Here is a 23,908-nt window from a genome sequence, read left to right as displayed (position 1 = left end):
CCTGTCCTGCCTTTGGCACTTCATTTTGGTTCTCAGCACTGTCACTGAACTGAGGGGTTCCTCAGCTCCGTTGTGGCTGAAAAAGATGCGGGGAGGAGAAAGGACCTTTCCTGAGCTGAAGAACACGTCCACACGTCCCCAGCTTCACCCCTGCAGGGTCTGGACCTGTCTGAATACATTCTTTACCCCCCCCCTCTGGAAAAGGCTTTGTGCCAGACCTTGCTGCTGGAGAGCTGGATGGGTATGGGGGACAGAGGGTGCTGCAGCTTGCCATGGGAATGCAGCACATGGAGGTGTGTGCTGAGCCCCACCTGGTGAGCTGTCTGTCTCTGTTTTAACAGCACTCTTGTTCTCTTTTCTCTCTCCTGCCCATGGTGCCCAGGAGATCTCTCTGTTGCTAGTTTCCAGAGTAAGTTTGTTGTGTGACCCTCTCTTGTCTGGTGAAGTAGCTTTAGAGAGCTCCCTGCTTCCCCTCTTCTGTCTAAAGAGACCCTTCGTTGTGGGCAGAGAGCTTCACACATGATTGTTTTCCTCAGTTCCATGGGAGAAGCCAGGTGGGCTGGTGCCCATGTAGCAATCTCTGAGGCTGCTTCATGGACCTGCTCTCAAACCTGTTTTATCAGGGTTACCTCAAGTGTCAGAGCCTTCCACAGGCTGTGCCAGCCTTAGGTTCCTCTCTTCCTTGGAGGATGATGGAGAAACCCTGGTACACAAGCAGGAGAGACCTCGTGGCTGTCCTCTCACACTCCTACTGCACAGCCAAGACCTTGAATGGCTGCCTCCAGTCCTCTGGGGTGGTGACCAAGATCCCCCCATCCTGGGGAGCTCTGGGGCAGGAGCAGAGTTCCTCAGCTGTGGAGGCCTTGTTCCATGTGTTGTGTGGCTCCACAGAGTCTGAGCCTGGAGTGGGCTGTGCTGGCTACTAGGGACTTGCTCTGGGGATTGCTATTTTAAGGCTCAACCAAATCAATAATGAATGCTGATTTAATTGAAGAGGGACAGGGGACTCAGAGGTGTCCTTGAGATGCTGCCTAGGGAGGAGAAGACGACCCCCCCGCCTTCCCACCCATCATCTTCACCTCGTTGCAATTTGAGCATTGGCAGGGGACAACAGGACAAACTGCTGAGCTGAAGGAAATCCCTGTTTATCTGGGTCTGCTTCTGCAGGCCAGTCTGAAGGGAGCTTGGGCAAAGGCCTGTTCTCTGGTGCTCCAGCCTTGTCCTGCTCTGGGAATGCTTCCTTGGAGGACTGCACAGGTGGGGAAGGTTTGCTAGTGCTGTCTCACAATATCCATGAAACACAGAGCACAGACCTGGTCTCCTCTGCTGCCTTTAGCCCGTGCTCACCGATGGTGAGCAATGGGTGGCTGCCTGGGTTAGCCAGCGAGGGGGAGAGGCTCAGAAAGGCTGTCCCTGCTTGCTCCCAGAGTTCTTCCTTAGCCCTGCTGGCACTGAAGAGCTCTCATGCCTCCAGTTTGGCTCCTGAGAGCAGACAGGGCTGTGCTCAGAGCTGGGGCAGTTCTGTTTGGCAGCTGCTGCAGGGACTTGTTTTGGTTTCATCATGGCCTTTGGACAAGGCTGGGTGCTGCTCCCACATGCACACCAGGGGCAGCCTGGCTTGTAAAAGCAGGAGCTGCAGGGTGGCTTCAGGTTGCATCACAGGGCTCCTCTGCCCCAGGCCTTCTGCCCATGCACCCATCAAGCCATGGAGGGAATGTGGATGGGACTGTGAGATCATTTAGCTGGAATGTTGTGCAACAGGGGCCAGACAATTCACCCCCATCCCCTTCCCAAGTCCAGCAAATTGCCTAAGCTAAAGAGGTCTTTCAGGAAGAGATCCTGCCTCCGTCTGACAACACCAAAAATATCAGCTGGTAGTACTTAAATTGTCCAAGCCCTTCTGGTGGTGGTTTCTCCCCCTTGGAAATAAATCTATCACTTATGATTCCTGATGGGGATCATGAAATCATAGAATGAGTTGGGTTGGAAAGGACCTTAAAGATCTAATTCCAACTCCCCTGCTGTAGGGAGGTACACCTTCCACTAGAGCAGGTTGCTCAGAGCTCCATCCATCCTGGCCTTAGACATTTTCAGGGATGGGGCATCCACAACGTCTCTGGGCAACCTGTGCCAATGCCTGACCACCCTCACAGGAAAGAATTTTTTCCTGATATCTAATCCACACCTGCTCTCTTTCAGTTTGAAACCATTCCCCCATACCTAACCTCACCTTCTGTCTCCCACTGCTGCTGCTCTGCCTTTTTCTGCTGGCTTAAACTGCATTACAACATTCTAGTCTTCAGAAGTGCTTGTGTATCAGGCTAAACTCACTTCTTAGTCCTTTTCAGTGGTGCAAAACATACAGCCTCTGTGCCTTATCCAGGAAGAGGTTTTGCTTTTTTGTAAGCCCCACAGTTGTTCACCCTTCCCATGTTTTTATCATCCCAGAGGTGCCTGTGTCATGCTGGCGGGAACCCCTCCCTGCTCTGCTGGTCACAGAGCCAAAACTTGCATTAGCTGGAGGCACACAGGGATCCCAGCTGTGCCCTGGGCTGTCCTGATGCCTGGCACTCCACCTTATTGATATCTCATCCCCTGAATGCCTCCCGCTTTCCCTCTGCCTCGCCCCCGCAGCCTTCCCTTTGCTCCTCTAAATGCATCTCTGCCTGGGCACAGTGACGTGGTTGTAATGCATCTGGGCCCTTTCAAAAACCCAGATTAGCATTGGGTGGAGCTGCTTTGTTTCTGAATCTGGTCAATTTGGGGCTTTCCCCCTCTGTGCTCCCAGCTCTACTGTAAATGCTGCAGTGTCCAGAGATCCCTCAGGCTGCTGACCCAGAAGTCTCACAATTAGCCCTGTTATAAGTCTTGCTGGCTCATTAGCAAACTATAAAGCACATAATTACCTTCCTGTGATGAAAGTACATGACCCTGCTTCTTTACCATTATCTAGTAGGAGCACTTATTGAAGGCTTCCACTTTGTCTGCTTTATTAATTTTTAACTCTCTCTAATAATGAGCCTCTGCTACTGTTAGACTTTCTACCTAGATTTTTTCCTTGTAGCTGAAGAAACTTTGCATTTAACATGGTTAGTTGAGGATGTTTTTTATGTCTTCTCCTTCTATTACCCCCCTTTCTCCTTGTTTTCATCTACCACTGGCTATGTTTTATTACATTCACTTTACCTTTTACATTTTAACTCATGCCTTTTAACCCAAGTGCTAGCTGGAGCACTGGGGCATTCTAGCTCCCTAATAATCCTCTTAAAGAACTCTTTTTTTTTTTATTCACTGTTTCCCCCACCTCTATCTCCTCTATTTAATTTATATTTTTGCAGGGAAGTTTCTGTTGTGGAAACATCGGATGTATCTGTAACCGCTGGGTTCCACGCTCTGTTGCCCACATTAAATGTATTGAGGTCAAAATTTCTGGCCTTGGAAAACCACTGATTTCTGTTCCAATGACTGATGTTTATCTGTCATAATGAAGGCTAAGCCAAGACTGAGTGGCTTTTGTATTAGGGAGGTACAAATTTCAGAAGCACTAAAGACTATTGCCAGGATCGAGATCACCCCATCAGTGAGTATCCAAAGACTCCCTGTGGAATGACATCCCTGTCTGCAGTGGCACATGTAAGGGATGTGTCATTGCCCAGGAGGGCAGTGGTACCTGAAGGAATGCCTCAGCAAAAGAAAAGGAACACAACAACAGGACTAGATTTTTGGGTACCACTCATGACTGCCCTGTGGAGAACCTCATCTGGAAACTCATGCAAGGGATGAAGCTGCTCTTGCTGTGTTCCAGGGCTTGTTTTTTATACTGTTTTCAAAGAGTAACAGTGATCACAGCATCTTTAGATTCAGAATCCTCTTAGGAGCAACAAAAGCCAAGAAAGTAACACAAGAAAGAAAGTTTAAAACCTTAAATAAACCTACTTAACTGTGGAGAAGTTTGACAAAAGGCACTGGTTTTTAATGGTCTTACAGTCTAGCACAGTCTTTGGCAGCAGCAGGGAAAGCATTTAAGAACTGGAGATTTGTAGCAAACTCACACCAATCATGGAAAAAAGACCACGAGGAAGTAGTCATTGGCTAGAAATCAGGATAAAGCAAGTTGTTACAAGTATAAGAGCATCCTTCAAAAAGCCAAAGCTGCCTGTAAATGAGGTAAACTTTGGCTAGGCAATCCATGTTGAGATCTGTCCTGACTTGAAGTGTTGGTAAAAGAGGCTTTGGCAACAGACCAGCAGGACAACACACACAGCTCCTCCACAGGGAGTGTTGATCCTTGCCTAGGACTGCTTTGGTACTTAAAGGCTGGCAGAGGGTTAATATGTCAGCATTTTCAATAAAAAGCATTTTTTACACATTGAAAGGAGGCTGGGGAAAAGAAGGCACAAAAAACTTTACAAAAAAACCTTCTAATTCTGAATTCACGGGAGAGAAAATGTAGATGGAATCAGCATGGTCAGATGTAGAGTGGTGGAGTAAGGCTGTGATGTGCCCCTTCAGCCATCACTGACAGAGAAGACAAGGTGGGCTCCAGCACTGACTCCTGGGCTTCTCACTTGCACCTCATGACCAGCAAGTTCCTGAGGGTCATCCTTGAACTGGCAACCTATTGTAATCTTTTGGAAAAGAGCAGCTTGATGTCCAGTCCAAGGAACAAATTACACAACAGCAATTATGAGGAAAGGAAAACAGAACAAAACCAAAACCACATTATGCCTTTGTGCAAATCTGCCACACGCTTGTGGTTTGGATGCTGTGTGTGCTTCTGATTCCACCTCTCCAAAGAAAACCTGGGAGAGCTGTCAAGGTTCAGGGGGGGATGGCAAAGGGGACAAAGATGTGACAGTTTCTGGATGAGAAACTGTACTGGCTAGGGCTGTTTCTGTTGGAAAAACTATCATTAAGTTGTGGAATCATGGCTAACTGGAGGAATTGACTGGAGAGGAGCATCTCACTGTCTCTCCCACCAGAAGGAACAGGTTACAGAGAGTAAATGTTAACAAATAAAACGAGTAGGAACCAAGCTCCAATCTGAATTCCTCCTGCTGCACACACTGAGCTGTGGAATGTTACTCTGGGACATGTTCAATGCTAAAGGCTTACACAGTTTCAGAGGACACTGGGAAAGAAATCCCCAGAGGACCACTAAATATGTAAAAAGGACGTGCCTGGCTTTGGCAGTCCCTGAGCCACGTGTGTCCAAGGGCTGGGAAAGTACTTGTGGGTGGGAGCAGGACATCAAAGACGTTTGTTGTGATGAAATCCTTCCCAAAAATGAGCTTTTAGGCAGGATCAAAGCCAGGGTGCTGGCCTGCCTGGGGTGATTATGCACTGTGAGGCTCAGCACGTGGCCTCCATAACAACAGAAGTTCATTGCACTTGCTCATGGGCATTCACAGAATAATTTATTCTGTTCCCATTTGAGATGATGATCTCCTGCCATCCCTCTCTGCTAATCCCAGCTAGCAATCTCCCTGTAGTTATGCCTCGCTTTTTGATCCCTAGGGATGTGATGGAAGTTGTCCTGTGTTTCCTTTGCCCATGCTGGCCCTTCAAGCAGGCTGCAACCCCAGAGACCTCCTGCAGTCCCAGCACAGCTTGTTCCTCTGGGCACTGCAGTGCTGGTGCACCAGTTTGCATCTGCTCTTACATACTAATAGCTTCTAGTAGTGGGAAAGTGCAGTTAGGTTGTGTTTTTCCCCTATAGCTGGTAAATCTGCTCAAGTTTCTCTCTCCAAACCCTGCATTTTAGCCTATGGTTTGAACTGTGGTACCCTTCCCTCATAGTATTGAATGTTTGTGAGCCTCTTGCTGACAGTGGGTCCTTCTACTGGTGAGAAGCATCTATCCCATTTGTGCCCCCTTCCTTTCCCTGCCTTTCCATGGGGGTTGGTGCCCCACACAGCTTTGATGTGTTTCCCAGCTGCTGGGTCTGACCCTGTGCTCTTGGTAGTGAGAAAGCCCAGAGATGAGATGCCACGTACCAAGGGGACATGTCTGTGCTTGGGCTGAACCTGGCTGGGGAGCATGGGCAGCTCTGCCTGAGCCTGCCAGGGGCAGAGCCAGCCCCAGCTCCATTCAGAAGCCTCTCAGGAGTGGGATTCACTTGGTACCTTGCTACCCAGATGCAGGCAGACAGGCACAGCCACATGATGTCAGGGTGGCCGTGCTGGCTCCAGGCAGCTGCTGCCACGCTGGTATCAGGAGCAATTAATGCTGAGCTGACCATGGGCCTCTGCAGAGCTGAGCAGGAGGGGTGCTGAGCTGCAGGGCAGTGCTCCTGTGCATGTGGGCAGCAGCGAGCACGGAGGGCTCTTCCCTGGTTAATTCAGGCTGGCATTGCAAGAGAGTGCTTGGAGGCCCAATCGGCGAGATCGCTGCTCAGAATAGTCCTTGCACCAGCTCCCAGTGCCCTGCCATCTCTGCTTACTGTAAGGCACAAGCCAACATTTCCCAAACCCAGGACTGATCTCACAGCCTGCCCATGCTCCCCACTCACAGCCACTCCAGGACAGGCCACTGAAGCTGTCACTGTCTGGTTTCAGAGCCGTGTCCCTCCACCCTGCTGCAGCGGCACATGGCAGACCTGCTCCGCAGCGACCGCGACCTGGCCCCCAGCTTCCTCAACAGCGTCCTGAACCAGCTGAACTGGGCTTTCTCCGAGTTCATAGGCATGATTCAGGAGGTGGGTGTGCCACCCAGGGCTCTGGGGTCCAGCACTCGGTGGGTGCCATGTCCTACACGCAGTGAGGCTCAAGACACACCTCTCAGGGTTGGGTGTGCAGTGGTTCCTGGCATGCACAGGAGATGGGATGGGATGGAATGGGATGGGATGGGATGGGATGGGATGGGATGGGATGGGATGGGATGGGATGGGATGGGGGTTATGGCCATTCTTTTGGGAAGGGGCACCTGTCTGAGCTGTCTGCATTGCTTGGCAGATCCAGCAGGCAGCAGAGCGCCTGGAGAGGAACTTTGTGGACAGCCGGCAGCTGAAGGTGTGTGCCACCTGCTTTGACCTGTCGGTGAGCTTGCTCAGGGTGCTGGAAATGACCGTCACGCTGGCACCGGAGATCTTCCTCGACTGGAACCGCCCGTCGTCAGAGCTGCTGCTTCGGAGGCTTGCCCAGGTACCATCCTGTGTGAAGAAACAGCATCTGGAGGGGCATGGGAGCCCCTCTGCCCTCTCTCCAGATGTGCAGTTACTTGGGGGCTCCTGCTACAAGTGCTGTAGTACTTAAAGCTGCTGCAGAACAAGTGGTGCTCCCTAAAATCTCTACATATCAACTGCTCTCTTCCTTTGCAACTGGTCTGGCACAGCTGATTTCTACCTCTGCTGGGATGGAGGATGGATGATGGCTACTTAAATCTTCCTTCAGAGAGGCTATGGCCAGTAAATGCTGAATTCTCCAGTGATGAGCAGTGCCATGAAATCTGGAGAGGAGGTGTGATAGGTCTGAGCAAGGAGCTGTGGAGACTATAACTGGCTTCACTGCGAACACACTCCAATGTTTGGGCAGGTCCTTTATCCCTCAGTCCTAGAACATGTTACCAGACATCTCCACTTCCCTGCCAGGGTGACTGGTACAGCCTCATTTCAACCCACAGCAGTCCTTGGAGTCCAGTAAATTAATTTCTTTTCTGAAGCATGGGAAATCCTGGAAAGCCCTGAGGACAGGCTCTTCTTGTACCATCTGGACTGGTGGGGAGCAGTTATATGTAACTTACCTGTACCTCAAGAGTTGAGTCTCAGGGCTCTGAGCAGATGAATCAAAGCAAGACATAGTGGGGTCTGGTACACCAGTCATGAGGGGACACCAGTGCTCAGCTTGGGATCTTTGTAGGGATCACTGTGTGAGGAGGAGAGTGAGGGGCCCTCAGCAGGTGGCTTAGGCAAGCTGGGGAATAGGTAGCAGAGAGCAGGGTGCTGCAGCATTCCCCTCACTGCCTGCTGCTGCTGTGAAGCTGTGCCCCACCACTGAACATGCCCCCAGAGGGGTGCAGTGTTCTGCTCTTGTGCACTGGGGAGACAGGAAGAGGGATGCTGTATCTGAGAGACCGTGCTCAGCTTGCAGCAGTTGTGTCAAGCCTGGAACGGTCCCTGCTTGTCCCACTGGGGTTTGGGTGAGAGCTAATGGTGGCTAATTAAGTGTCTTTAGAGTTGATTCCTCCTGTGCTGGTCATAGGCAGAAATCTCTGCCTGTGGTGATGCTCTGTCATACAGAGAAGTTGATTGCTCTCTGTACCACCCTGTGCTTCAGGCCTGGTAGATCCATCCTGCTGCCAGCTCCAGTCAGGGCAGGACCTGGACTGTGCTTCACCCTGCTGACACTGCTTTTGCCCACAGCTGCCAGCTCACTCTTCACATGCTGTGGCTGTCCTGGGGATTGTAGTTTCTGCTTGTCAGGAGCTTTTATCTGCAGAAGTAGTTTGGCTTCTGTAGGTGGGAATTCAGATTTAAGTGGAAGGTGCTGATATTCAGGTGTCTTGACCTCAGACTGACTCTTCTGTGGGAGGTTTTGGTCTGGTACAACCACTGTGGTGTGGTGCCACCTTGTTCCATGCCAAAGCCAAGCTAGGTCTGTGCTGTGAGCCTCCCTCTGCATTCACCAGCTCTCAGGCAACGAGCCCAAACTATAAGGACATGCTGCCCCAAAACTTGCTTTTCGGATGCTGCTTACAAGAAAGTCCATCCAGAAAATACAAACTCTCTCTGCTTTTCCCTACACAGCTTTTGAACCAGGTGCTGAACCGTGTGACAGCTGAAAGGAACTTATTTGACAGAGTGGTCAACCTCCGTCTGCCTGGTGAGTCCACACATTAACCCTGTGTCCCTCTGCTGGAAGCACACCCTTGGGAAGGGATGGATGGCTTGCAAGAAGGTTGGCACAGAGGTGGATGGGATCAGACCTCAGACATGCCACATCCCTGGCTGGGAAGCCAATCTGGTCCCACAGGCTGCAACAGAAATGCTGCCTTCAGAAGACATGTAAATCCTTCAGACAGATGTGAGCGTTGGTGCTCTTCTTTGGTCCAGCAGCTCTGGTTCCCTCCAGCATCCCTGTCCTCATGAGGCAGCTGACACACAGGTCTGGCTGTCCCTGGTGGAAGTGGCAGCTGTGTGTGTGGGTGGGCAGGTGTCTTGCTAAACACTGGTCTGGCACAGGTTAGGTGGGAGCTGTTTGAAAGGCTCAAAGCCCTGCACAGGCTGCAGCCCAGGTAGCAGGTTTGCTTGCTGGGCTCTGCATCGAGTAAAGGATGCACTGAATTGTTGGGGGAAGCTGTTCTCAGCAAAATCAGCCCTCTTCCTTGAGAGGTGACTGTGGGCAGCTGAGCTGGGCCTGTGAGCAGACACTGGCTCCAGACACTGTCTTATGGAGATCCCATATTCCCTGTACAGCAGCTGCATTTTCCTTAGGAGAGGACAAACATCTTCTCCTCTTGAGGTTTGGAAGAGGCAGGAGTGCTCCATCATGAGAGCAGTGTCTGGGTCTGGGGTTCACATTAGTGGGGAAGACCTCTCTGTCCTTGATGGCCCCCCCAGAGAGCCCCTGTCATGGTGCCTGGTGACTGATCACCTCCTGGACCACCAAACCTGGCAGTAGTGGTGCAGCCCTGCTCTGCCTGTCACGTGGTGGCACCAGCTCTTACCTTTCTCTTTTGCTTCTGTAGGCCTGGAGAGCGTGGACCATTACCCAATCCTTGTGGCTGTGACAGGGATACTGGTCCGGCTGCTGGTGGACACTGATGTTCAGGGGTGAGTGGCTTTTGCCTTCCAAAGCACAGGGTGTGTGGCATTGCTCTGGGCACTGCAGTAGTGCCATGGGAGGTGTTGCAGGACGACATGGGTGCATGGAGACTGAAGCGAGGCGAGGGAGGTGTGTGTGGAGCAGGTAGAAGCCAAAGAGCTTTGTGCCCCTGCAGCAGCTGCATCCCAGTGCTCCTGCTGGGTGCAAACCCCCTCGCTGTGGTGATGGGAAACCCTTGTGAGGGGTCCCTGTGAGGTGCTGTACTGGCAGCACCTTCCTCCTCGGGATGGGGCCTGGCACTGTGCGATGGGACAGCTGCTGTTGGAGCTGCTGTGTGTGAAAGAGCTGTGCTGATGTGGTGACACAGGCAAAGTGCTGCAGCACACAGGGATGGCTGGAAGGGTGTTCATTAAAGCTTCTTTGCCCTGGACCCATCTCAGGAAGGCACCAGAATGTGTGCAGAGTGCTCTGGCTGCCCAGACCTGTGGCACAAAGGTGAGACAAGTCCTGTTCAGGCATTTGGGTGATTCTGATTTTAAGATGAAGCAAATCTTGTCTTTATGGTAACGAGTTACTCAAAGAGGCAGCACTGGCGGAGTGATGTGGCTGGACAAAGCCACAGTGACCTGATCATTTATGTGTGTCTGTGTCTGCTTGTACCAAGTCCTGCAAATAGACTTATTCTGACACTCTGCAGCCCTGCCTTTGACATCTCCCATTGTCATTTGTAGGTGTCTTGCCTGGTCACTGTGTGCTGTAGGCTGCTGTTGGAGATGGGGCTCTCCTGTCTGTGCTGTACATCCTGCTTGTTTTCATGTTGGAGAACACGATAATCTCTGGCTCTGCAGAGAGGAGAGTCCCATCTGGCTGAGCAGCTCAGCCCTGCAGCCAGTCTTTCAGCTTCTTCTCTCAAGGACTCAAAAGATGTACACAAATATATCTAATTATAACCTGCCTCCCGTGGCTGCTGCACCAGTCTTACAGCCCTAAGTGTGACAATGCCAAGCATTGATCAGTGGCCTTTCTGGGCTGGGAGCAGGGGTGAGTTTTGCTCACCCCCAGAACTCTGCTCTGTGGAAAGGGCAATCATGAATTTGACACCACGACTAGACATTTCTTCCTGGAGGAAAGGAAGGAGGTGATAAAGCTTTATCCTGCATGCCAGACAGGGTGAGAAGTCCTTCCCTGACACTCTGTCGCTTAAACATCTGTCCCAGGTCAGGTCACTTGTAGGGTCAAAATGGGAAAGGGATGCCCCTCAGTTTAGCAAACTCCAAAGAGCTCTGGGGACATGGTAGTGTGATGTCAGTCACATCCTTTCTAGCCTACAGGGACTCCTGGAGAGACAGAAAGCTTCCAGACTGTGTCCTTTCCCTGAAAAGCCAGTTGTGCTTTGTGAAACCTGAGCAGCCATTGTCCCCTGTCTACCAACAGCATCCTCCATGCCTTGGGCTGTGCAGTCACAAACCAGAGGCACTGTGCAGGTCTCTGACTGATGTTCAAGGGCTTTGCAATCACCTCCCTGGGCACTGGAAAGCAGAAATAAATACAAAATAGGGGAATGATGCATGAAAAGCATTGTGTCCTTAAGGTGGACCTAACTGAGCAGGAGGAACACAAGGTGGAACAGGAGGAAGCCCAGGAAAAAATATCTATAAACCAAAATGCTTGTCTGTGATTTTGCAAAACCATGCACTAAACCTGAGGTTTGATGCATCAGTGATCTATAAAAGGCAAGCAAACGTTGCAGGGGAGCCACTGAGGTCAATCAAGGCAAAAGAACTGAGGCTGGTGGCTTGGAGACCCTCTGCTGATACCTAAACAGAGGGGGTGGGCAGTCTGGAGGCAGAGACCAGCGTGACCAAAGGCAGAGTGCCTCACATGGAAGGAAAAATTGAACCCCCCACCCTGTTTGCAACACTGAATTGAGAACTGGGTGTTGCACCCCACTGACAGAGCAATTCTACTCCATGCAGGCACATTGTGAAATGGCAAAGAGAGGTGGGATGGAGAAAACCAGCAGGTGTGAGAGCAACCACTGAGGCTTTTTTGCTGCCTTTGCATTCCTTGAGGGCTCAGCCCTGATTTGATCCTGTTTGCAAAGCACCATCACCACGGGGTGCTGAAGCCTGGGTGGTGCAGCTGGGATAACAGTTGCCCCAAAGCCAGGGAGATATGTCAGTGATGGAGCACAGCAATGGCCCAGAGCACAGCAATGGGAAGCATCTGTCTCCAGGTGCATGAGTAAAAGGATGGTCTGTGGAATGGAAAAGGAGAATTCAAACCTTCCTCGGGTCTGTACATTCCCATGGAAGGTGATTGCTATGGGTTGTGTTGCTGCAAGGAGGAACTGAAGTGATTTAAAGGGTCCCATATGTAACCAGGCCCTCCAGAGCAGATCTGTTTGTGTGAACTCATGTGGAGACAGCTTTCCTTTTTCCTTTCCTTTTCCTTTCTCCCTTCCTCTCAGCAACAAGCAGGATAATGGGATGAGCTTTTGTCCTTTCCCAGAAACACTCTGCCCAGGCAGTGCTGGAAGCAGGTAGAAATCTCTCCCAGGTCCCAGATTGCCAGAAATCATTAACAGAGAAGTTTTTTCAACCCACGTTTGCAGGAATGTCCCTGTGGGAATTACCAGGGACACTGGCTGTTACCCTGGCTGGTTCCCTGTGAGAAGGCTGTGCCCCAGAGAATGAGGGACCTCGGGAGACTTCCTTGGCTTGGCTGTGTTTTTTCTGGTCACCTCCAACCCAGTAAGCAGACACTGTACCAGGTACTTGGTTGGAAGGTGCTGCAAGCTCTTCTGGGAGTGGAGGAATGAAGTCCCCATTTATGGGGCCAAAACATTCTGGTGGGGAAGGGTGGGAGTAAGGAGGATCAGGGCCCTGCCAACTCATCCTGCCACGTTATCAGGCTGCAATCAGATGCCTCAGCTGCTCCTTTCCCAGCACAGGACACTCAGCCAGGCATCAAGTCCTCTTGCTACGGACTCCTGGCATCAAACAGAGCCATTAAGCACAAGGCAAGGGAACATTGCCCGGGCCAGGCTGTGTTGAGATGGTTGATCCATCGTTTGCTGTAGTCCCTGGATGCAGCAGGCTGTGCTTTTGAGAGAGCAGAGATGCATTTCCTTGCTGAGTTGGGCAGGACAGGCTGGTGCTGCTTGTGGTGAACCAAAGCTTCAGTGCCCCCCTCCCAGCCCTCAGGTCTGACAGCACTGGGCAGCACTGCTTTGGGGAGTCTCAGTGGCTGGCAGGGCTGAGGAGGCAGAGATGTCCATGTGCTGCCTGTTTGCCAGGCCCTAATGACTGCGTGGGGAGGAGAGGGAAAGTAGGATCTGGCAGGCTGAGCCGGGAGCTGGGCTGAATCCACACCACAGACCCTGGCTGCCTCCAGCCAGTATCATCCCCCTGTTTGTCTGCTTGCTAAATAATTGAGCAGATTTTCTATTAAGCCTCCTTCAGAGTGAGCTAATGGAGCAGAGTTGGCCAGAGCTGGTGTCAGGATCCTGGTGGGAGCGAGCGCAGGGGAAGGGGTGAGGCCAGAAGGTGAGGCTGTGGTCCCCTGTGTGTGAGGGCCCACTGTAATTAGGGCTGGGAATATCAGTTAGAATGGCCTTTGTGGGAAGTGAGTGGCCATCCTGGGCTGGAGATGAGCAGTGTTGTGCCAGGGCTTGGCCACTGCTCTGCTTCTCGGGCTTCCCCCATGCCCCATGGACACCACCCGCTCAGAGGCAGGGGCATGATGCTCTCAGAGTGAGGGTTGGAGGCACCTTGGAGGCAGACTAAGCAGACTCTGCTCAGTTGCCAAATGGTTTTGGGATCACTTCTGCTGGAAAGGTCAGGAGATCCTAGTCTGCAGGTTCCCAAACAACCACGTACCTATGTGCTCAAGCACTGCTGGGACCCTGGGGATTTGACTGGTCGCTGTGGACATGGTAGTTCTCTGCAATCCTGATCAATTAAACACTAATACTCCTTCAACATGTGTTGGTGAGTGAGCTGTGATGGAAGGAGAGGCAGGAGCAGGCATTTCATGGACCACTCAGTCTAAAGGAGTCCTTGCTACCTTGCTCTAAAGTCTCAGAAGATGGGTGGTACCCCAGTCTTGCAGTGTGTAACATATTGAGGCCAGTGTGAGCAAGAGCATGGAAGAATGACTAGCTCAGACATAGGTATTGTGGTTAAAAAAGGAGTCTGGTCTTGCAGTTTTTACAAGCTGCCAGCTCCAAACGCTGTGTCCTGAGCAGTGGGACTGCCAGGGCTGAGCCCTCCCAGCACCTCAAGGCTGTTGGGCACACACTGGGAGGCAGGAGCAGGCATTGTGCTGGCCAGCACCAGGCTTTGCTGCTTTGAGCTCTTTGGAAAACTGTGAGCATCATAAGGAAAGGATTCGGGTCCAGCCATGTTCATCATGTGTCCCGCCCCAGTGGCAGGAGGACAGGACAGGACTGGCATTCAGTGCACCCACATTGTCCTGGCTGAGGTGTGAAGTGCCAGGGGAGACAGGAGTCAGCATTGAATGCTGGTCCCCAAAGCTAATCCTTATCCCAAAGCTAGTCCTTGCCTCCATGCATGCTGGCACAGGTCCTGTGTGCTGGGGCTGCTGTGCTTTGTGCTGACCCACTGCTTTACCCTGCAGAGCCGAGGAGCAGGAGGGTGGTTTGGTGGGAGCCAGGGCTGTGATGGTGCAGATGGCTGCTGAGAGAGGACAGGGTATTCCTCAGGGAACATCCATTAGGTTTCTCAACTCCTGCCTGTCAGAGAGGCTGTGCTCCCAGCTATGTTTTTCCTTGCTGAGATGTTCTGCCTTTCAGGCTGGTTAATGAACTGCTTCGACAGTTTGAACCGCCCTCCCCTGCTCATTGGAGCAGCCTTGTGGTGTGGGATCCTTTCTAAGCATCAGGAAGGTGTGAAAAGCAGCAGCAGGATTTTCGTGGTTAAAGGCAATGGGATCCCTCGGGGGCAGCGCTGATACAGACCTCAGATATGCTGTTCCCAGCAGAGCAAGGCTCAGCCTTCCTGCAGGGATAGGAGAATTGCAGGCTCTCCTGGGCTTTTCCAGGCTGGTGTGTCCCTGGAGAGTCACTGAGAGCTTTTCTTACACTCCTTGGCCTGAGCTTTCCCTAAGCTTCAGTTGTTACCCTCAGCTGAGGATGCAGGTTTGCAGGAGCACTAATGCCTGGGAAGCTGGTGTTGGCGCCAGGGAAGGGGAAGGTTTGCAAGGAGACCAACAAGGATGGAGACAGTGGGTGGGTAACACTCAATCTGGGTGCTGGAGCCTGGAGCAGCACTTCACTTTTCCTTTTGGAGGAAGATGTGGTGCTTAGATGTGGCAAGTGCTCTGGCATGGGCTTAGCACTGTTTCAGCAGGCATGGGTGGCACTTGGGGCAGTGCCCTGGAGTGGTTTAGACCTGGGTGCACTTGCCTGGGTCTCTTCTCTTTCCCAGACATTCCCAGGTCAAATTGAAACCATCCTTCCCATGGATCCCTGCCTGGGTGCGAAGCCAAAGAGTGGCAGCACCTCATCTCCACCCTCAAGGTGTCACTCACCTCTCTGTCTGACACCTCGTCACCCCCTGGCAGCCCCTGGTGTGGCCAGCACGGTGTCCTGGGCTCATCAGGACGCTGTGCTAACACGAGGTGACAGGGCCAGCAGTGCTGGGTGTGGGGGAGCAAGGGCACAGCCTGGCAGGGCCTGTCACTCCACATCCCATCACCTTGGGGGCTGCAGGGGCACAGATCATGGATCCTGTGGAGCTGAGCGCAAGGTCAGCATCAGGATCAGTGCTGGGAGGCTGCAGCTGTCTCAGGATAGCTGCCCTTCCAAACACTGTCCCCTCCTTAGATGGGTGAGGGGCTTCTGACAAGTGCTTTAGGCACAGTTGGGTTTTTGCTGGGAAAAAAGCTGCTTGTTTCCTGGCAGGAAAAGTTAAAGGATGTGTGCTAGTGCTGTCCTAGTGCCACAAGGGCCTTCCCCTCCCACCAGTCACAGGGCTGCCAGCAGCTCTTGGGACCGGGACGCTCAGCCAAGATGGGGTGCAGTTGGGGTGCAGTTGGGGTGCAGGTTGGGGTGCAGTTCTGTGAAGGGTCCTGGTCCCCGTTGTGTCTGAGCTGTGCTCCTGCCTACAGGGTGACCCAGCCTCCCCTGTGCTGCACATGACAGCCACATGCTCCTGCTTCAGCTGTGGATGGGGTGCTGGTGACCAGCAAGTGGGTAGGATACCCTTATCCCTCTGTGGGATCAGGCAGGTGTTTTGGGGGGCAGAGCCAGTTCCTATGCCAGGCCAATGCAAGGCTGGGTGACAGGAAAGGCAGCGCAGGTTACAGCGAGTCGGGGTCTCCATCAGCAGGGGACACTGGGACTGAGACAAAGGCAGGGCCAGTCCCCTCCTGAGCGGTGCCTCTCCCCTGCATCTAAACCCTGCTCATCCCTTTTGCGGTCTGGATGTGCCCTTGTGTCAGTCAGTGCTGCTCCCTCCTGATCTCCCAGGCATCACTTTAGGGACCTGCTCTCCAGGGAAAAGCCTCCTCTTGCAGCAGCCCCAGGCCTGCTCAGCACATTTAACCCCCTCACCAAGGCCACCCAAACGCCATTTGATGGGAGCAGAGGCTGTGAGCCTTGTGCCAGGCCAGCAGGAATTCAGGGCTCACTCAGACCCCGGACTCCCACTGCTGTGCCCAGGAGCTGCGGGGTGGCTGCTCGCTGCTGCAAGGGCAAGGAGACACTCAGCCCAGTGTGAGCTTAAAAAAATAGGCATTTTTATTCCAATGGAACTAGAGAATTACGACCCAGGAGAGGGGAGGATTACTCACATTTATCGATAGGCTGATTAGGTTACTGCCTAAATAGCTGTGCTTGAGCAGTGTCCGCCTCAAGGAGAAGCAGCGCAGGAGCGTGGCGCAGCGGAGACCTCGTTGTCCTTGGTGGCACGGGGAGCTCTGAGCAATGCGGGCCGGGGCGCTGTGTCGCGTCACCTAATCCTGCCTTCACTATTTACAGCTCCTCGGGAAGCAAAAGCTTGCAAGGTTTGCTTGGCTGCGTGGCTGGGTGGGCGCTGAGCTCCATCCCCCCTGCGTGGCCACGTTTGGGGGAGAGGCTGTGTACCCCCCCTTGTGATGGGGTCATGCTCCCCCTGCTCCCAGCCATGGCATGCTGATAGGGACTGGCACAGGCTGGGAGACAACGGTGGCATTGCCATCCCCAGAGGCCCTGTCATGAGTGAGGACAGTGTCCCACATGTCACAGCTATTCCTTGGCCTAGGGGTCTGTGGTGGCGGTGTCAGGTTGGGCATCTCATGACTGGGGACGTGGCAGATCCCCAGCCCCAGTGTCGCCATTAGGGAGGGTGGGTGCCCAAAAGAAGGGGGGTTTCTCCAGCATGCTGGGTTCATCAGCATTACCCTTGTGCTAACGAGGCTGTTGCCAGTGGATTATGCAAGGAGCTCTTGCTGGGCACCAATGTGCCTGTGACCCAAAACCCACCAGGAGCTCATGGCCGAAGCGGTTGTGGGTGACGATGATCACTCCCATGGGTCGCACTCAAGCCAGGAACTCGGGGTGCCCAGTAATCTTGTTCTAGCAGCGATGGAGACCAGCTGTCATGAGGCCCTGGTTTTTCTCCCAGCTCTGCCCTGCTACGACACAATGGGGGTGTCAGAAAAGACAGAACTGATGGACTCTGTGTCTGACTTGAGCTGCAGGACCTTGGGGTGCTTGGGGTCGGGGAAGTCCTCACCGAGGGCCAGGCGGATCTTGCCGTTCTGCGTCTCCCTGATGGGCTCGAGGAAGGCGACGTGCTTGTTGGCGCCGGCCCTGCGGTTCGGCCCGTCGGTGGCAGGGGGGGTGGTGCTGAGGATGGAGGACTGGGCACTGCACTCCTGCGGGGGGCTGAGCGGGGCTGGCTTCTTGCAGCAGCGCAGGCAGCGGCACGGCGTGAGGTACAGGTAGATGATCACCAGCACCAGGGTCACGATGCAGCCCAGCAGAGTCGTGAGGCCAGTGTTGAAGGTCTCCCCAGGTGGCTTGGGGTACTGGACGGTCACATTGAACTCACACAGCCTGCTGAAATTGTGGGTGCTCTTGGTGAAGCCTACGTAGACCCCCGAGTGCCAGGGCTTGGCCTCAGCGATCCTCAGGCTGCCGTTGCGAAAGACCTCCAGGGAGCCGTCACTGTTCCCCGGGTGTTTGATGGGCTCGTGTTGAGGGGAGATCCACATGTAGGTAGTGGCCGAGGACGGCAGACTGGTGTTACAGGTGAGCAGGATGGGCTGGCCCACCATCACCTGGAAGGGCGAGAGGTGCGCGTCTCCAGGGTCCGCCGAGCAGTTCTCAAACATGGGGCTGTATTTGTGGACCTTGATCAGGGACCGGGGCACGTTGCCAGATACCTTGCAGGTGTGTTCCTCGAAGAAATCCTTCACGGAGCTGAATCCTCGCTGCTTCCAGCGCTGGAGCATCAGGTAGAGCGGGCAGGTGCACCTGATGGGGTTGTTGTGAAGGTACAAACCGTTCCCGATGTTTTCGGGCAGAGCCACCAGCACCTCCACAGGGATGCTGCTCAGGCAGTTGGAGGAGAGGTCCAGCGTACGGAGGTTGTAGATCCCCAGCCCCTGCACCGCATGGAAGGGGAAGGTGGTCAGGTTGTTCCAGCTCAGGTAGACTTTCCGCAGACCACTCAGCTTGGCGAAGGCGTTGTCATCCACCCGCTTGATGTGGTTGTTGTAGAGCAGCAGCTCCTCCAAGCTCACCAGCGCCTCGAAGTAGTGCGTCTCCACGGCGTGCAGGTGGTTGGAGGACATGTCCAGGTGCCGCAGGTAGGAGGCATTGTGGAAAGCCTGCAGAGAAAGGTCCCGAATCTGGTTGTGACTGATGTGGAGGGCCTCGAGGTGCGGGAGGGCGGCCAGCCAGCGGTCGTGGAGTTGGGTGAGGGCATTGTGGCTGAGGTCCAGCGTGGTGGTGGTGGACGGCAGTGCCTGGGGCACATGCTGCAGCTTCTGCCGGCTGCAGCTCAGCAGGTCGGAGGTGCAGATGCAGCCGGAGGGGCAGAGGCGGGACTGCGGGGAGGCTTGGGGAGCGCGGCCGGGGGCGCACAGCTGGAGCAGCAGCAGCAGCAGCTTCGCCACCCGCGGCCAGAGCGGGTCTGCGGTCACCGGTGGGGACATTGTGGCGGGCAGGAGCTTCTGTGCAGCCTGGCAGCACAGCCAGGCTCGGTGAGACGCGAGAGAAAGCGTGTCGCCGTCCCCCCTGCTCTCCCCCGGTGCTGCCTTGGCTCTACCAAGCATCCAGAGACGCCCCTTTGCACTCCGCGAAGGAGGATCCCGATTCCAGCCGTGAGGCTTGAAAAGAGTTAAAGGGCGGCATCGCCCTGCCCGGCCGCCTCCGCGCTCACCCGAGGCTGCCCCGTACCTGGCTCCGGCGGGCCGGGGGCTGCGGGGGGACGGCCAGGAGCCGCCGATCCGCATCAGGGGGTTGAGGCGCCTCCGTGTCGGGCTGCGTGTGGGCGCCTCGCTGCCTCCTGGAGCTGCGCATCCCTGGAGTGCGAAGTTTCTCAGCGCTCAGCGCCGCCGGGGCACATCCCCGCGCTCCAGCCTTCGGGGAGCCCCGTCCGGGTCCCTCCCGGGCAGCACCTCCCGGGAGCCGGGCGCGCTGCGGGAGCGCGGTCCCGCGCCTGCCCTTATTTAGGCGCGGGCGGTGCGCGGCGAGGGGGCCGGGCGGGATCCCCTTTGGCCCGCGCGGGAGTGTGGCCGCGCGCGGTGGCCCCGCTGCCCCTCCTGCGAGTGGGCCGGGGGCGAGTCGCAGCCCTCGCGTGGTCGCTTGTCCCCCGGGGGAGCTCAGGGCCGCTCCGGGCCGTACCAGGTGAGCAGCCGCGTCCTCCGCTGTGAGAAACGGCAGCTGCGACCGCTCTAGATGCGGTAAAGGCGGCGCTCCGCCACTGCCCAGCCTCTGGGAGGATGCTGGAATAAACCCACCCCGTCGTCACCTCTGGGAGCCCCTCGTGTTCCATCTTACGCCCAGGCTGGGAGTGGGGATGGCGGTCACCCCCGCAGTGCTCCTTATCTCCCAGCCGTGCTCCTTCCCTCTGCGCGCATCCTGACCACCTCCTGCACAAGCTGGTGGGGACCCCCCAGCACCCTCAGCCATGGGGTGAACAAACAGGATGGCCGAGCCCCGCAGGGTCGCCACGGCAGAGGGGGAGCCGTGGGCTGCTGGTGGAGAGGGGGTGGCCACAGGGTGAAGGACACGCAGGAATGTCATTATCCAGAGCCCAGGCGGTTAGTGGGAAGAGGAGAGCTGGGGAATTGGTTTCCATTAGGGCAGCAAAAAGCTAATTTGGCGGCTGCGGCTGCTGCGAGTCAAGGGGCTGTTAACCCCCTGCGCCCCGGCTCAGCCTGCGACAACTGGATGTTCCCTCACTCCTCCTGCCCCTCTTGCCGCTGGAGCGGCTGGGCTTGCCCCTGGGCCGGCCACGGAGCCAGCTCTGCTTCTTGCCAAGGGCCATGAACGGGCCACGGCACTGATGCCCGATGGAGACACCCATTAAGGTGCCCTTCATCCCTCCTGCCTGTCCCCGCTGAAGCCAGGAAGAGCCACGACTGCTCCCTCCTGTCTTGTGGGGGCACCTGCTTGCTCTGGGGGCACCCTGAGCCGTCCCCTTGGGGCACGGGGCCACAGCCCCCAGCATCAGGCTGCGGGACATCTCCCCTTCTCCCCTGCAGGGCTGTGACCCAGGGCAGCGCTGGCAGCTCCAGCCGCCCCGCAGCTCCCCAGGCTCTGTGGGCACCGGCGTGAGGGCTGCAGCCTCAGCAAGTGCTGATGCACCATATCGATCGCCGGAGCCTCCCGGTCGAGGCTGACAGAGGAGGAGGAGGGTGGCTGCTACCCTTTGGCTGCAGTTGGGCACGTTTCCCTGGCTCTCAGGGAGCGGGGAGACCACCAGCTGGGGATGCAGCCGGGTGGCCTGGGCCTGCAGGGTGTGCAGTCTGTGATCTGACTGTGTCCCTTGGCAGGGCCGAGCGAGCGACGGCGGTGCTGCTGGCGGATCCCTGCTTCCAGCTGCGCTCCATCCAGTACCTGCTGGGCCACGCTGAGCCCTCGGCCCTGGCAGCTGCTGCCCCGGCCACGGACAAGCGCCATTTCTCCCTGCACACCTGTAAGTGCCGGCACTGGGAGCTGGGCTGTGCTCACCACCCGCCCACAGCTGGGCTGGGAACAGGGCTGCTGGTGGTGTCTGTGTCCCCTGCAACATGTCCCGGCCCTTTTAGTCCCGGGGACAGGCATCCTTGACCCTTATCCCCCAGTGGGACACTTTAGATGGGGATGTCTCCAGTGCCTGCTTGTCAGCATTTCTGTCCCTCTCAGTGCCCAAAGTCCAGCCTGCTGTCCCCAGCACGGGGATCCCTGTCCTGGCTGGTCCCCAAGGGGATGCAGCCCCCCTTCATCACCCAGATGCCTCAGGGCAGCCTGAGGGTCCCATCTGCCCCACGTACACCCACTCTGTCCCCCCAGACACAGAGTATATCAGTGCTGAGGAGCTGGCAAAGGTGGAGAAGATGCTGAGCCACCTGAGTGAGGAGTCCAAGCAGGCAGCTGCCACCACACTGGTGAGTGTCTCCTCCCCCCAGCCCTGTCCCCATCCTTGGCAGAAGCCCCGGCTCTGGCACAGCTGCCCTGAGACACAGGGCTTTGTCTGCCACATTAACTGCCTGGTGACCCCCACAGCCCACCAGTGAGGAGGACCTGTGCCCCATCTGCTACGCACACCCCATCTCTGCCATCTTCAGGCCCTGTTCCCACAAGTCATGCAAGTGAGTAACTCCCATGCCTGACCCCTGCCAGGGCAACTGCCAGCCCCCAGCTCCCCTGTGCCATGAGGGTGAGGGGCTGATGCTCTTTCCTTCTCTGTCCCAGAGCCTGTATCAACCAGCACCTGATGAACAACAAGGACTGCTTCTTCTGCAAGGCCACCATCACGGGGGTGGACGACTTCACCAAACCAGCCAGCTCGTAGAGCCCAGCCCTGCCCCACAGGCTCCCCCAGGCTGATGGGGGTGGCCCCCCTGCCCTGCTGGCCTTTCTCTCCCAAACTGCTTGCCCCCTGCTCAGGGCGGTGGGAACCCTCACGCGCAGAGGGCCATGGACCAGCATGGGGCTGCAGTGGTGGGCAGGGGGCTGCAGGGTGGGAGAGGCCTAGCGCCCCTCGCTCTGCAGCCTCTCTGTCCGTGGGCCATTTCTCAAGGGAGGGGAGCGCCGAGCCTCGGCTCTGCAGCAGCGCTGGGAACATGTGGCAGCCCCAGGGCAGTGGGGCTGGGCTGGGCTGGGCATTCGGGCTGTTAACTTGCCCCTGGCTGGGGGCTGACTTCGTGAAATGCAACATTAAATTATTCTTCCTTATGTGGTGCCTTGAGACACAGAGAGGGGAAGCCAGGCCAGCCCTGGCAAGCGACCTGGTGTTTGGGCCATGCTCAGGTAATGCTGAACAGTAAATGGAAATATAAATATTTAATCCAAGGAGGGCTGGGGCCGCAGGGTGCTCTGCTACATGATGATGCGCGGCTCTGGCACGGACTCGGCGATGGATTTGTGTGGCAGCACGTTGGCCCCGTTGAGGTAGAGCTCGTCGTTGACGATGACGTCCTCACCCAGCACGGTGACGTTCTCCATGCGCACCTGCCCGGAGAGGCTCCGTCACACCTGCCCGGCTCTAGGTCCCTGCTGTGCAGGCCGACCTGGCCACCAGCTCCCTCCACGCCACGAGCCTGAGGAGGCGGGAGGGCAAGAGCTGAGCTTCAATACCCTGCAGGGGTACCCAGGGCCTCACCCACTGGCCCACAGAGCAGCTCCAGCCCACGATGCAGGACTCCAGCCAGGAGTGGGAGCGGATGCGGGCCCCCTCCAGCACGGTGCAGCGTTTGATGCGCACCCCGTCCTCCACCACCACGCCGGCCCCGATCGTCACGTTAGGGCCGATGACACAGTTTGCCCCAATCTTGGCACTGGGGTCCTGGAAGGAAGATGGGCTGTGCCAGGGTTGGGAGGGCAGACAGAGCTCTTGGCACAGCCCAGGCCACTAGGCCAGCGTGGGGACAGGAAGGCACAGCTCGAGGATGGCAGTGAGGAGAGCAGTGGGACGACGCGGAGAGCCCATGATGTGCCCGGGGCTGATGTGCTGGGGGCTGGCACTTACCACCAGCACGTTCCCTACAACACCAGGCCCTGAGTGCAGCTTCTCAGGGTGCTGAGCCCGCAGCGCCTGCAGGTACATGCACATGCCCGTGAGGAAGTCCTTTGGCTGCCCAATGTCCATCCAGAAGCCTGCAGGGACAGAGCCGTGGTGACAACCCCCAGAGCAGGGGTGGCAGAGCAGGCAAGACCCCCCGATGCTGCCTGCACTGTGCACAGGGCCTTACCCTGCAGCTCCATGGCATAGAGCTGCCCGTCCTGCGCCATGGCCGGGAAGATCTCCTTCTCGATGGAGGTGGGGCGCAGCTGCAGGGACAGGGAGCAGGGCTGAGCAGGGGGCCCAGCCCCCCCAGCCTGGCCCAGCCCAGCCCCCCGGCTTGTACCTGGATGCGCTGCAGGATGCCGGGGTTAAAGATGTAGAGCCCGGCGTTGATCTTGTTGGACACGAAGACGCGCGGCTTCTCCACGAAGCGGCAGATGCGGCCGGTGTCGGCCTCGCACACCACCACGCCGTACTTGGCCGGCTCCTCCACGCGGGTCACCACCAGCGAGCCCTCGCCGCCGTGGTGCCGGTGGAAACGGGCCAGCGCCTCAAAGGGGAACTCGCAGATCACGTCGCTGTTGAGGACAAAGAAGGGCTCCCCGTCCTCGGCCAGCAGGTCCCGTGCCAGTGCCAGCGGCCCCGCTGCCCAGCCGGGAATGACCCCGCGGGGATGCGGTGAGCCCAGCGCCCGGGTCCTGCTGGCCCCGCCTCTGCCCGTCCCAGCATGCCCCCGCAAAGTCCCCAGTCCCTCTGGACCCTCGGCTGGCCCCGCTTTCCCTGGTCCTGCCCATGTCCATCCTGGCATCCCCCTACAGGTGCTCCCCGTCCTCCCATCCGTACGCTGTCCATACCCCTGCTGCTGTCCATGCTGTCCCGCTCCTGTTGCTCCCCAGCCCTACACATTCATACCCACCCTGCTGC

The 23,908-nt window shown here is 56.2% G+C and overlaps 3 protein-coding genes across 6 annotated transcripts in view; 1 reads left to right on the top strand and 2 right to left on the bottom strand.

Annotated features, from left to right (window-relative positions):
* Nucleotides 1-21,828, top strand: part of RNF123 (ring finger protein 123) — a 51,606-nt gene extending 29,778 nt beyond the window's left edge. For all 4 annotated transcript variants that reach the window (XM_029958248.1, XM_029958249.1, XM_029958247.1 and 1 more), the window contains 8 exons: nucleotides 6,558-6,697; nucleotides 6,954-7,142; nucleotides 8,744-8,819; nucleotides 9,685-9,769; nucleotides 20,772-20,914; nucleotides 21,271-21,365; nucleotides 21,484-21,569; nucleotides 21,673-21,828. In XM_029958248.1, the coding sequence (XP_029814108.1) occupies nucleotides 6,558-6,697; nucleotides 6,954-7,142; nucleotides 8,744-8,819; nucleotides 9,685-9,769; nucleotides 20,772-20,914; nucleotides 21,271-21,365; nucleotides 21,484-21,569; nucleotides 21,673-21,772 (914 nt within the window). In that variant the 3' untranslated portion in view covers nucleotides 21,773-21,828. The remainder of the gene's footprint in view (nucleotides 1-6,557; nucleotides 6,698-6,953; nucleotides 7,143-8,743; nucleotides 8,820-9,684; nucleotides 9,770-20,771; nucleotides 20,915-21,270; nucleotides 21,366-21,483; nucleotides 21,570-21,672) is intronic.
* On the bottom strand, nucleotides 16,512-19,132 carry AMIGO3 (adhesion molecule with Ig like domain 3). Its single transcript, XM_018068624.3, has one exon. It carries the CDS (start codon nucleotides 19,044-19,046, stop codon nucleotides 17,400-17,402), a length of 1,647 nt encoding a protein of 548 aa, XP_017924113.1. The 5' UTR covers nucleotides 19,047-19,132; the 3' UTR covers nucleotides 16,512-17,399.
* Nucleotides 21,829-22,244: 416 nt separating the features above from the next.
* The window catches only part of GMPPB (GDP-mannose pyrophosphorylase B), a 3,633-nt gene continuing 1,969 nt past the window's right edge, over nucleotides 22,245-23,908 (bottom strand). The window contains exons 2-6 of the mRNA XM_029958366.1: nucleotides 23,328-23,882; nucleotides 23,172-23,250; nucleotides 22,949-23,076; nucleotides 22,583-22,765; nucleotides 22,245-22,431 (exon numbers count right to left, since the gene is read on the bottom strand). Of these exons, the coding sequence (XP_029814226.1) occupies nucleotides 22,300-22,431; nucleotides 22,583-22,765; nucleotides 22,949-23,076; nucleotides 23,172-23,250; nucleotides 23,328-23,882 (1,077 nt within the window). The 3' untranslated portion in view covers nucleotides 22,245-22,299. The remainder of the gene's footprint in view (nucleotides 22,432-22,582; nucleotides 22,766-22,948; nucleotides 23,077-23,171; nucleotides 23,251-23,327; nucleotides 23,883-23,908) is intronic.

The sequence above is a fragment of the Manacus vitellinus genome, unplaced genomic scaffold (genome assembly GCF_001715985.3).
Source record: "Manacus vitellinus isolate BGI_N305 unplaced genomic scaffold, ASM171598v3 scaffold_14_pilon, whole genome shotgun sequence".
Classification (NCBI taxonomy): Eukaryota; Metazoa; Chordata; class Aves; order Passeriformes; family Pipridae; genus Manacus; species Manacus vitellinus.
The sequence above is the reverse complement of the archived record's forward strand: the minus strand, read 5'-3'. Positions and strand labels throughout refer to the sequence as shown.